The sequence below is a fragment of the Sinocyclocheilus anshuiensis genome, unplaced genomic scaffold (genome assembly GCF_001515605.1).
Source record: "Sinocyclocheilus anshuiensis isolate Anshui unplaced genomic scaffold, SAMN03320099.WGS_v1.1 scaffold1597, whole genome shotgun sequence".
Lineage (NCBI taxonomy): Eukaryota > Metazoa > Chordata > Actinopteri > Cypriniformes > Cyprinidae > Sinocyclocheilus > Sinocyclocheilus anshuiensis.
This window is the reverse complement of record NW_015536587.1, coordinates 5,109-18,564: the sequence shown is the minus strand read 5'-3', so window position 1 is coordinate 18,564 and position 13,456 is coordinate 5,109. Positions and strand designations below refer to the sequence as shown.

Here is a 13,456-nt window from a genome sequence, read left to right as displayed (position 1 = left end):
CACACACACACACACACAAAGTAATAATTATTTTAGCTGTTTAAGTAATCACTGGATATGGCATAACATATTGTTTTATTATCTTTAAATGCCAGAATCAGTCACTGAGACAAGTAAGCAGCCTAATAAAAGACATTTGACCTCATTTATTCTTTCTCCAGTTATTTTATCAAATAGGAAGATCTTCTGCCTACTACATCTCAAGGACTGGGAGATGGAAGAGGCAGTAGGTGGAGGACAAGACTGTGGAAGGGAGAGATCTGTGGTGATAAGAAATGGAGGAGAGACAGAGGTGGCAGAAGGTGCTGGTGAACAGACTGAGGTTTTTGTCCTTTTCTTCCTCTGTCGCAAAGACTTAGAGCATGGCAGTGGAGGTAGAGCAGGAGGAGAGTGTGGAGGAAGAACAGCTGTAAAAGTAGTAGAGGAGGGAGGAGAGAGAGAAGTTGGAGAGTGTGGGGAAGACAGAGGAACAAGGTTGAGTATAAATACAGTCTCTGAATCCTTTGTGAGACTCTTCGGCTGCTCCTTCCTTGGTGAGGCTCTCTGGCTGCTCCTCGGTGAGGCTCTCAGGCTGCTTCTCGGTGAGGCTCTCCAGCTGCTCCTCGGTGAGACTTCTTCGGCTGCTCCTTGGTGAGGCTCTCCGGCTGCTCCTCGGTGAGGCTCTCCGGCTGCTTCTCGGTGAGGCTCTCCGGCTGCTCCTCAGTGAAACTTCTTCGGCTGCTCCTAGGTGAGGCTCTCCGGCTGCTTCTCGGTGAGGCTCTCTGGCTGCTCCTCGGTGAGACTTCTTCGGCTGCTCCTTGGTGAGGCTCTCCGGCTGCTCCTCGGTGAGACTCTTCGGCTGCTCCTCGGTTCCAGTCTTCTGTGTCAATGTAACAATGTAAAAGTCTTTACAGTCACTTTTGAACAATTTAATGCATCCTTGTTGAATAAAGTATTCATTTCTTTCAAATCAATCGATCTTATTGACCCCAAGCTTTAGGTAGTTTAAATATGGAAATGTGAATATTTTGGTAAACTTTACATTGTATATAATTTTGTATTTTTTTATATTTTATTTTTGTAGCAAGTACCCCCATTTGTTGCTTTTTATAAGATGTATATACAGTATAAAATACATATGTATTATTCTCATCATAAATGGCCTGAATATAAAATTCAATAATTTTGTTTAAAAAAAATATGAAGATAATGCAAGTGCTGTGGTTTCTGTTCTGTCAGAATGTAATTGAATAAAATAAATGAAATTGACATCTTGACCTCTCAATCAATTTCACCACATTTTTCACATAAATAGCTCAGAAATCAAAGAAAGCAATGCCAATTTTATAGCAATATGCTTTTGACATTTTATTTTATCAGCAGTGCAATAGAAACATATGAAAGAATGGTATGAAAAGTTATATTTATAAAAGTGTCCAGGGTTGTTCAGCCAGTGATTTTGTATAGAGAAAGCAGAATTATAAATTTTCTCAATGCAAGTTGTGCCTCTTTTTTGCTGGATTTGTAGAATCTCCATAGTGTTCCTAGTTTCTCAGTTATATTTCATATCTCCCAGCATTCATGTGTCGATGTTCATTCTTACATCCATTGTAGTCTTTGATGCCATATTTAATACACACAGCATATCAACGTTTTTATGACTACTCCATCATTCCTTAAAACAAATAAACCAACACATTAGATAGATTTTGTGCACCTGAAGATTGCATTTCCATGCATGGCAGATGGAATCCTCTAGGGTACAGCTACTCTTAACATGAGTCGTTTTACATTTACATTTAATCAGAGAATCCAAAGGGACTTACAAATGAGAAACAATCAAAACAACAAAAGAACAACAATATATCAGCAGTGGTTGTGCAGTGGAGGCTGCTTTAATACAAGTTTACATTCATTTCAAATCTGTACATATTAACAAAGAAAAATACATGTATTTTAAATAATTATTATTTCTGAACAAAAATCTTGCTCTTATCCTTAGTCAAAATAAATTCATAAGCCCTTCGCATCTTCTCCAAAAAATTTATTGTGACAGGAGTGGGGTGCAGATGGGTAATTATGTCTGCAACCCACTTATTTGAAGCCTTTTTATCTTGCTTGCCAATAAATAAAATAGGCTTGTAACCCACTGCCTCAAGTTTCCGCACCTGAAATGAACAAAAGCAGTTACTACACATTAGTTAAACCCACTGAATTATTAGATACATTAGTACTGTATAAAGCAATTTTATTTTAAGGTCATTTAATGGAGTGCAATGCAAGAAAATTAGCCCTTAATCAGTTTCATAAAGATTATTATTTGAGAAAAAAACATTAATGCATCTTGTATTTTATATGATCAAAGTTCAATTTCAGATAAGGCCAGAGGTACTCTTTCAGTTTCTACCATTGCCAACATGACTGACTCATTATTTGACAGATAACACAACTTATTGTTTCTCTTTAGCACAATTTAAAGATAAAGAGTTTTCCTTGTATGAAATAAGACTAAGTTTAAAAAGGCCACATCATACTGGTACTAGTCTATGATAGGTGGGAGAGAGCGCTGTACATTCACTCCCCCCACCTACAATCCCTGCCGGTACGAGACTCGAAACAGCAACCTTTGGGTTACGAGTTTTAGACTCTCTAACCATTAGGCCACGACTTCCCCGAGTTCATTCATAAACGAAACACCGCTGTGTTTGAATGGAGATGCGCAGCGGCTGAGCTGTGACTTTGTTTGAAACTATTTTCAACGACGAAATAGAGCAAAATCAGACAATAGTGTTATAGTCAGACAATGTAAGTCACTTAATATTAACTTCTTGTTCTAACCCTTTTCATGACAGATTGCCCCCACTGGCTATCCAGTGCAACCACTTTGTCTTTTATTTTTTGTTTAGTAGACAGACTTCCAAAGCAGACATAACAACTTTTCCTGCTTGCCTGATTGGGAGTCTGGCAAGATGGGCAGGGCCTGAATTTGGGCCTTGTCATAACTTCACAAGAAATATACAGTAAAAATATACACAAAAACAAAAAACAGACAGACAATGTGTTAAAATAAAAAGAGTTGTTGTAGGACCTATTGAGAGAATCAGAAAGAGAAACAGTAAAACATCTGTATCAGATACGACAGCTACAGATGTAAACAGAGAGAGATAGAGACAAGTACAGGTTAACAAGATGGACGTGGCTCTTAAAAGTGCCTTTGTTTTGTATGTGTGTGTGTGTGTGTGTGTGTGGAGGGGGGTAAAAATAAAGGAGAATGTTGAAAGCTGGCAAATTTGAAGGACCTGATAAGAGAAAAAAACAAATATTCAGAATTAACCAGTTTACCAGTATTTTCTTCATCAGTGTTGGCAGATTGGGCCGTTTTTGATTGGTTTTGAGTTGTACTACGTGGGATAAAATGGCCTTGGACAGGTGGAATTGTGATATTTCTGTTGTACCCTTTTATTTCTTTAAGGCAAATGACAGACATTGGAAATAGTTTACAACGTAGCCTTCTTTAGAGAAGAACACTTAATTTGCTTTATTATGACATACTGAAAAATTGTGATGAGCCACAATATTGTTGTCGTTATGAATTCATTTGTATGGTTTATTATTGGTAAGATTTGTGTGTTGACTATATAATTTTGTGTAGATTTTGAACAATTGCTGGAAAACAAACCAATCTGGCAACACTGTTCTTCATCTGAACATTTATAAATGGCTAGTGTTGTGAGCTACTGTAATATGGGTAACTGAAAACACATCATAACTAAAAATCATAAAATCTCCTACGACATTACCTTGCATGATTATATGTGAAAAAAACGAAATAACGTGAATTTAATTAGCTAACTTAGCTAGCCTACTACACATTTGGTGCAGCAAGTTATATTTTTATAATGTCACATTTACTGCATCACCAAACTGCTACCTTGCACTTTCAGGTTCTAAACACAACTTCTTGACCAGATTCAACAGTACACATTTGGTGCAGCAAGTTATATTTTTATAATGTCTGGTTGCTGTCATTTACTGCATCACGAAACTACCTTGCATTTCTAGAGGTTCTAAACACAACTTCTTGACCTGATTCAACAGTTTTTGTTCCGTAAATTTAAGGATTGTTCCCATCTGTATTAATTAACTGTTCTACTTACCAAGTGGGAAATCGCAGTGGACCTTGGGACCGCGCCTTACAATGACGTCAGCGCCACTGATTAATTGATTTATTAATAAATAAATAAAAATAAAAAACATCAATCAATCATTTAATCAATCAATAAATAAATAAATAGATAAATAAATAAATAATAGGTTTGTGTTTTAATCATTGATTAATAGGTTTGCGCTGATTAATCATTGTTTAACACACATTAATCACAGCACATTAAATATGTTTATCAACATCAACAAGCCTCCAACAAAAATACCAGCATTACCTAGGAAACACTAAAAAGTGCATACTGCTGTTGCTCGCGCCATGGAGCGTTGTTAAAGTCACCGCTGAACGCTGTTTCACAGACGGCACTTTGATATCAGACAGCCAGTGATTTTAAAAATAAAAAATCAGTTGGAGAGACTCGCCCTGCCATAAATAATTTATTGTAGCCTATTATTTTTTATTAATATTTATCATAGTCGCTGCAGTATGCTTCCCTAACATGTCAAATTTCAACGCAGCCGGCTCCAATCAGAAGTCTGTGGGATTCCCTGCACGTTGAAAAATGACGCCAAGGGATCCTGACCAATGCCTTGTCCAAATACCCACACTTGCGGTCTTTGCACTTAACCACTTGACTACTTATATGACGTATTTCCTGTATTTGGCCCAAGTGTTCAAGTGAGGATGAAGACCACAAGTGTGTGTCGAACTTTTCATTACCTGATGGGACACACTTATAGTGTTGTAAAAATGCAAGTGTTTGCATAGCTTTATTTTAATTTTAAATACTTTGCATTTTAGGCGGCTGTGTCGGATTGTGCAGTCGAGCGCAGTTGCTCTCCACCGACTGCGCTGATCAAAAGCATGATGGGAAACGACTGACTGACGACACAGCTTAATGCTCATTGGTTCAGACAACTGTGATGCTGCATTCTCTTCTAAAATATATATTTTTTTTAATCTGATTTAATATGATTATGTATTTAAATTAAGCATGAATGTTCCCAAACACAGTGCGATCTCGGTGTGAGATATGTGATTGTCATATTTCTATAAAAATCTAAAATATATGTTTGTATTAAAGTAAAAATGGATGATAAATACACCTTTCGTATGGAATTAAATAGCAAGCACTTTGAGTGTCTTGTTCATCATATTTATTTTCATATAAAAGCAACAGAACTAAAATTATATCATGTTTATCAGCAGCACAGCACATGAGTGAGAATAACGCGATATCTGTCTTTGATCTCGTAGGTATCTGTTCCACTTCGAGGTCAGAACTGTACAGTCCCCCTTTCAGTTCACCTTCATTTTTGTATTTATTTTTCAAATAATCTTTCCAGTCAGCTGAATTTTAAACTTTAAGTCTCCCAGAAAAAAATTAATGAATAAATATTTATTTTTCATTTCATTTAAAAATGTTCTAAATGTACTTCATCTAATATATAGATTTACTTTTATCAGTAATGTTAGAAAGAACCTCTCATGTAATCTAGATTTACCTCTGTCTTATCTAAACAAAGTTGAACAATATTGCATTGGAAATGCACTGGATTTTCACTTTAAAATATGCACACATTCATATGCATAATATGCCGAAAATGGCTCTGTTAATGTTTTTTGACTTGTCACATTCAATTTTGAGTGACATGAATAATGCAAATTACGAGACGGTTACATCACTACTGTAGATATTACTGTAGGTCTTTAAAATTTCTGTCATTTAACAGCTGTCATATATTAAATGTTTCACTATAGGTACAGTCAAACCAAAATTTATTCAGACACCTTCAACATTTCACACATCATCACAGTGTATTCGCTATAGTTTAGAAAATATTAATAAAATATGATGAGAACTCAAGAGTTAAACTGTGTCAGAACAAAGTCATTTTGATAATGTCAGATAACACTTAAGCAAAACATGGTCAGGTCAAAGTGTCTGCATAATTCTTGGTCCCAATTTTTTATCAATTTTACTGGTAGTCCACTGTATGAAGAATTTTTGGGTATGTCAGTTTACTTTATTCTGCTGTCCTGCACCCACTAGTAAAACAAATATAAAAAAAATTATATCTGGTGTCTGAATAATTTTTGGTTTGACTGTACATCTTTGCACTTTTTAAATGTTAAAATTAAAGCGTTGCGATGGAATTCACACCATGACATTTGGCCATATTTGATTTTTGGATTATTGATTATAAATTCTTGTTTTTAAATTAGTAGTACTTAGGAAACCTTTCCTTTTATTATCACAGTTGAAAATTTAAAATATCACCAACCACAAACATTTGAACAGTAGTGTATAATGATTACTTGTATACCTAAAATATACAGTAAATAAATTATTAAAAAAAATAGATGATGTTAGAACAAAAATGACCTAAATACAGAAAAGAAACTGAAACAAATCATTCTAAATGATTAGAACATTTAAATGACACGAGTCAAGGTCACAAAGACTTTATTATTGCCATTTTTGCACAGTGATGGTAATTCTTTCTTTGATCCTGCACAACGTACATTTAAACATGCTTGATTCATCTATTGTATCCCTGACCTTTGCTCAAAATAAAGTTGTATTGATTGTTATAAAGAAGAGTATAAAGGATGAATTATTTATGAGTGAGGACTTGAAGGGAGTGATAATCCATGTAATAAAGAATTTCATCAGTAAATTTAGCAACACTGTAAAAAATGGAACGAGCTATTTACACATAATATTTTTGAGTAGTTTTTCCAGGCTTGATTTTTTATTGCAATCTACCTGAATAACTCATGTGAAATTAATTAATCTATGACATAATGAATTTAATATAATTAATTTCAAAATTTACTCTCCATATCCAGCCATATGCAAAGCATGCTGGGAACTAACAATCAGCTCTAAAATAAAACTGCAAAATTGAGCTAATTCTCTTAAAATAAATAGGTAGCCTTCTTTCCTTAAAGGGGTCATATGATGCGATTTCAATTTTTCCTTTCTCTTTGGAGTGTTACAAGCTCTTGGTGCATAAAGAAGATCTGTAAAGTTGCAAAGACTAAAGTCTCAAATCCAGAGAGATATTCTTTATAAAAGTTAAGAGTCAGCCACGCCTACCTAAAACGGCTCGTTCTAACACGCCCCCACATGCCTACCTCACTATCTGGGAAGATTTGCATAACACCGCCCAAATGTTCACGCAAAGAAAGATAGCTGGCCATTCAGAGCACCCCTCGCTTTTCAGACCGATGAGCTTTGTAAAAATCAACACGTTTCAGAAAGTCGGGACATAGAAGAGAAACAATAATGTACAGTAGAAATCAGAAATCAGTGGTTAAGTTGTATTTACAACACTGTTCCAGAACAGTTCAACCCAAATATTCAGATGTGTTCAGCACATTTTATGGAGGAAAATAATGTTTTTTGAACCTTAAACCGCATAAACACATTTCATTACACCAAATACACAACATAATGTTCTTTTTAGCAAACATCATATGACCCCTTTAATTTTTTTTTGTTTAACTCAATTCAAGCCCCCAAACTGCTTAAGTTTCCTTTTAAAAAATGAGGAAAACACATCTCTTGGTTTTATTGGTAAAAAGTCCTCAATATTTTCTATACAACACTGAATCACAATTTCTTTAATTAAATATACACAATATTTGTAATTATCACCTTAATTTTTTTAATGAAAATTACAAGACTCATGATTAATTTTTTACAGTGAAATATTTTTTATACTGGATAGCATATCCTGCAATAAAATATATTGTAAAATATTTTAAATGTATGCAGTCAGTGAAAGAGTCGAAAGTATGTCAAGCACAATCCTGTGTTGTAGTATCGCAGTTTTAATAAATTGCATCTGAACTTGCCTGGGTAAAAAATTCTGGCAATAATTTGGCAACATAATAGTATACAAAATGTAACAATGTAACATCACAATAATCTAGTCAAAATGTAACAATGTAACACATGTTAACAGTTTGATTGTTAATTGTTAATATCTGAAAAATATGTAGGCACTAGAAACCTAGAAAGAGAGCTTCTCTGAAGTGTACAAATAGTTTTTTTCTCAATGACAATTTAAAAGTTTTAAAGTATTTGCACCATCCTATTAATATTATGACCAGCTTAGAATATATATAAATATATATATATATATATATATATATGTTATATTACATTTGCATTATTGAAAATAATAAAAAAGATCCCAAAAATGTCCTACAATATTTATTCAAATGTACAAATAGATATGGTACCTGTTATTAAAAACATCATAAAATAATGTCAGATTTTTTAACTGTTAGTAAGGATCGACCATAAATAGCTTTGTACCTTAAAAAAGCCTCCATACATTTGATTGCAATATCATCTACTTCTGGATCAAACTTGTTTGCCAAGAGATGGTGTTGCTGCACAATCCATTTCAAGTCCCCAGCTCCATAGACACACACTGCCCGTCTGTGCGTCCCAGTGCATGGCGGGTAGGGAGCTCCACTCTTTAGATCTCCTTCATGGTAGCTCCACTTCACCAGACGAGCAATCGCGTTCATGTCCGATTGTTGGTACTTGATGTTTGAAGGATTAGATCCTGGTACTGAAGGCATCCGCTGTAACGTAGCCCACATGTGCTCATCTGGACTGTACGTGTCTTTCTCCCATTCCATGAAGTTTTGAATCTCTTTGCTTTTGAAGATGTGCTCCACAAACTCTCTTGAAACCACAAAGTAAGCATTTCCTGAGAACATAGGGCTCTGTATTGGTGGAGGCGACTTTTTGACATCTGTCCGAGTCACAACGTTCGTAACATTGTGATGAAACTGCCAGCGCCAATGTTTGGCCTTTACGTCCTCGGACTCCAAACTGTTCTTTCCATTCAGGTGTTTAAGAGACTGAACCATTTCTGCATTGGTTTTAATGGGGAAATCAGCACCACAGGTGTTGAGCAGATACTTCCACTGGACGGGTGACTTTAGCAGATCCTGCATGCAGTTGATGTCCACTTGAACTCGAGACCAGGAGGCATAAATCACACTCTCCAGTTTGCTGGCCACAAACACGTTGGTCAGGCAGGACGCAATGGCTCTTACTGCTTGTTTAAAGATCTCCGGAGACTTCTGGTCCACGTGAACACAGTACACATTGTGAGGAGTGTAAATGGCTCTCAAGAGCCTTTCAAACATCTCAATTTTCTCATGGATTACCATGGAGTAAGCAATGGGGAAATCTTTGTCCGCTTTACTGAGAGAAACAGTCAGAAACCCTCTATCTCTGATGTAGGATGGACAATCCTTGGTGGCGTTGAGATAGAATGACTCTGATAGCAGGGATTTTCTTTTTCTAGAGGCCAGGAGCTTCCTGAAAGCCTCCTTGTCCACTCCATCCATGTCTCCTTGGATAATAGCAGAACAAGCTTGTAGTTCTCCAGCATCTTGCTTTAGTAAGTTATTGAAGACCAACTCTTCCTTACGAGGACCGTTTGTCCTTCGTCCTAGATAATTCAGCACGAAGAGGGACACTGATAGGATGGAGACCATTTTCAGAATCCTCTGATTTTTAATCCTCATTTTCAGGTCTTTAAGATTATAACTTTCCAAAAATAACTGCCAAGAGAGTAAACCTGTGCCAGTGAGGAATAAATCAGTCTTTCATTTGGCAAGATGGTAAATCTTGAACAAAGTGGAAGAGCTAAGCTCTGCAAAAGTGATTAATGATTATTGCACAATGGCGTTGTTGATATCACTTACCTGAAGCGTATGATTATCCAATATTACAGTAAATAAGTAACATAATTTAAAAAATTATACAGTTTTTGGACACCAAAGATGTTCTGAAAAAAAAGGCAAAACAGTAAAGATTATTTAAAGTAACAAAGTATTGTGTATCACGTCTTACACTGTTTTAAAAACGTGGGTCGCTTTGACGAAGCTGACTGCCTTACCTGGTTACCAGATCTGTAGTCTGAAATGGGTCTAACATTCTTTAACTCCAACAGTATTTATAGCCTATTACAATTCTAGCTTATCTAGTGATCTTATAATCTACAGAATCCAAACAATTGACCCTTCGCCAGGAGTTTGATTGACAGGCAATATGACCAATCATAATGCCAATCATAATGACCAATCATGGGAATGGTCAAGCTGTTAAAAGCAATGGTTTAGCATTGCACAAGCTGTAGGTGGTGCCAAAAGGAAATGGTCAGATATGGTTCTGTTGCTTATTAAAGAGTCAAGTCATGTTTACATTTTGCTGCCGCTTATCAAAAGGCAAAGAATTGTGGAAGTATAACACAATTAAAATGTTCCTTGTGGAACTATACTTGTTCCGTTAAGTTTAATGTCATTTTCCCACCAAAAACATAGCAAAGCAAGAACTTCAGAGCCTGAATTGAACCCAAGTTGTTTTCAGTGGTCTACACCCCTGCTTTAAAACACAAAACTAATAACGAATACTTTAGCCAGGTTAAAAAGGTAGATCACAGTGCTTTTTTTGAGCTGTCAGAGATGAATGGATTGTTTGCAGCTGTAAATTTCTGTGTTACTGTCACATGTACCAGACATGGGAGGAATGTTCGTGCAAAAATGTTAAACATTTTCATTTTTGGGTGGACTATTCCTTTAATACATTTAAATTTTGCACTTCACAAATCAATATTGAGATTTTCAAATGAAGATCGCCATTAAAAAAAAATGTAAAAATCGATGTTTAAGGTATGTCTGGGTCCTAAAACAAATAATATTGGTTAAAGATGGTTACTTAAAAAGATGGTTATTTTTTATATGTTGCTTCATACATCTGAGAAAGAATGACAGATGCCAGATCTTCAAATCATGATAATTCCTCTCTAATATGTTTATTCAAACGCACATGCAGATTTGATTAGTTTATTTAAAACTATGCCAGCATCTATATATCTGTCTACGCCGGATGTGACAAAAGCCAATAGAACCCATTATAATCAGTGATCCTGTCTACACTGGATGCAGCGTGACATGACCTGGGGCCTCATTTATAAAACTCTCCGTAGATTTCATCCTAAAAGTGTACGTATGCTCAAAAGCTAGATTTTGCGTACGCACAAAAGTTTTCAGATTTATAAAACCATGCCTACGCCAGAACCTGCGCAAAATCCCTTTATAAATCCCAGTCAGGGGAAGATTGTGCGTATGTGCATCTCCACCCCGTCTCCTCCCCGAAGTCACCATATATGGAGCTTACAACGCCTTGTTTTACTATGCATAACCTCATCTGCATATCATTTTATGCATATTTCCATCCACGTGACACCATGTTTAACACAGTCAAAGATAAAGACATTAAGGAAATATGAGATACGGACTATAAATGCCATTTGTGCCATACATTAATTTTTATTTCTAAAAATCATCCAATATACTTATGTTTTAGAATAAATATATCAAGATAAAAACAAAAATAAAAACAAAAACTGTTTAAAATAGTTATCAGATAAATATTTTAGAATAGAGTTGATCTCATTCTTTAACACTGGCCAAATAGTAGCCTATTTCAATTGTTTTAAACAATTCAAATCAAACTAAATTTATGCAGTTTTGCTGATAAGGTGAATATCTTTTAGCTATTTTGAGTGGAAACATATAGGCCTATTTATTGCAGTGTAAAATTGTCTGACTCGGCGTGTCACTGACAAAGTATTTTAAAAAGGAAACGTATAAATCTTACAGTTTTCTTCAAACTGGATAATGGACCGTTCGACCACTGAATCCAGCAGTGTCCGCCATAATATCGAAGTAAGTGCGCATCATTGATCATTGTTCTTGCTAAAAAAATATTTTCTCATAACATGAAATCTGCACTTCAGTTTAAAGATGAATTATTGTGCACCAATAGCACTCCTCACTGTCAATAAAAGAGGAAAAGTGATCAAGCGCATTTACTATAAATATGTCTAAATTCATTTTGGTTTAAGTTCTGTGTAATGACTTTATGTCATTTCAGTCCTTATCTCCATATGAGAGTGGAATATTTAATGTACATGTATATATCGACATGAAAACAGAGCTTAAAATCATTGTTTTTACTTCATTCATTTTCTCACTCAAGGAAAAAGAAAATTTTCCCGTCAAGTTTGTTTTTATAAATCCCACCATTTGCGCAGGAAGTGGCATACGCCTCTTTCAGGGCTGTTTTTGTGCGTACGCAACAGTTATTAATGAGGCCCCTGGACAGTAAACTAATGCCCCATTCTACTTATGACATAGTCCATGCCTTTGTGCTGCTTCCAAATGGATTTGCAACAGTCACTTTGATGCATCCAGTGTTGGAGCTATAGCAGTGTGAAGTGACAGTGGTCATGCCTGGTCTAGGCAAGGTCCAAGATGCTTGGAACATGCAAACCATTGACAATGTCAATGACCTTGTGTTGCGTCACCAAAACCGTAAAAGGGCAGCTGCATCATCACGTCCTCAGATTCTGGTCTGAAGGAAGACCCGCAGGCATGCCTGAAATATGGCAATGAGACACAGTGTCTTGTTCTTTTAAGTAGATACACTGTATCTACTCTTTTAAGTGACGTTAAAGCCAATAACAAACACTTTAAGGATCAGAAATGTCTCAGATACTGACTCCAGAGTCACAAATATCAACAAACATAATATTTCTAAGCTGATAAAACACTAAGTCATGATCTTTCATGTCTTTATTGAACACACCCATTAAACATACAAAGTGATGGTGGAAAAAAGTAAGTGAAACAGTGCTTTAATAACTGGTTTAACCACCTTTGTCAGCAATAACCTCAAGCAAGCGCTTCGTTGATTGGACTCCTTTGTTTGCTAACACCTGACTCCAACTGGCATTTAGTGACACCAGTGTTTCACTTACTTTTTCCACCATCACTTTGTATGTTTAATGAGTGTGCATAGTAAAGACGTGAAAGAATGATGATTGTGTTTTATCACACCATGCCTGTTCAATGTTTTACGTATGGTTGACTCATGAAAGGAGACAATAACCAGCTTCAATTAATCCTTCAAGTCTTTAGCTATTACTCTAGGATTCTTTTTCACCTGATTGAGCATTTACTTCTTCCACCATCACTTTGTATGTTTAATGAGTGTGCTCAATAAAGACATGAAAGATGTTGATTGTGTTTTATCAGCTTAGAAATATTGTGTTTGTTGATATTTGTGACTTTGGTGAAAGTCAAATCAAATTTCATGACCAATTCATGCAGAAAAACTGAAAATTACTTTTTCTTGCAACTGTATATACAGGTGCATCTCAATAAATTAGAATGTCGTGGAAAAGTTAATTTATTTCAGTAATTCAACTCAAA

The 13,456-nt window shown here is 35.6% G+C and overlaps 1 protein-coding gene across 1 annotated transcript; it reads right to left on the bottom strand.

Moving 5' to 3' along the window:
* Nucleotides 1-8,410: 8,410 nt before the first annotated feature.
* Nucleotides 8,411-9,703, bottom strand: LOC107703264 (beta-1,3-galactosyl-O-glycosyl-glycoprotein beta-1,6-N-acetylglucosaminyltransferase 3-like). The gene has a single exon (XM_016505825.1). It carries the CDS (start codon nt 9,701-9,703, stop codon nt 8,411-8,413), a length of 1,293 nt encoding a protein of 430 aa, XP_016361311.1.
* Between the last annotated feature and the right edge of the window lie 3,753 nt (nt 9,704-13,456).

Bases quoted from the DNA above. Each gene is read 5' to 3' on its own strand.
- LOC107703264 (XM_016505825.1), bottom strand. From the start codon at position 9,703: ATGAGGATTAAAAATCAGAGGATTCTGAAAATGGTCTCCATCCTATCA.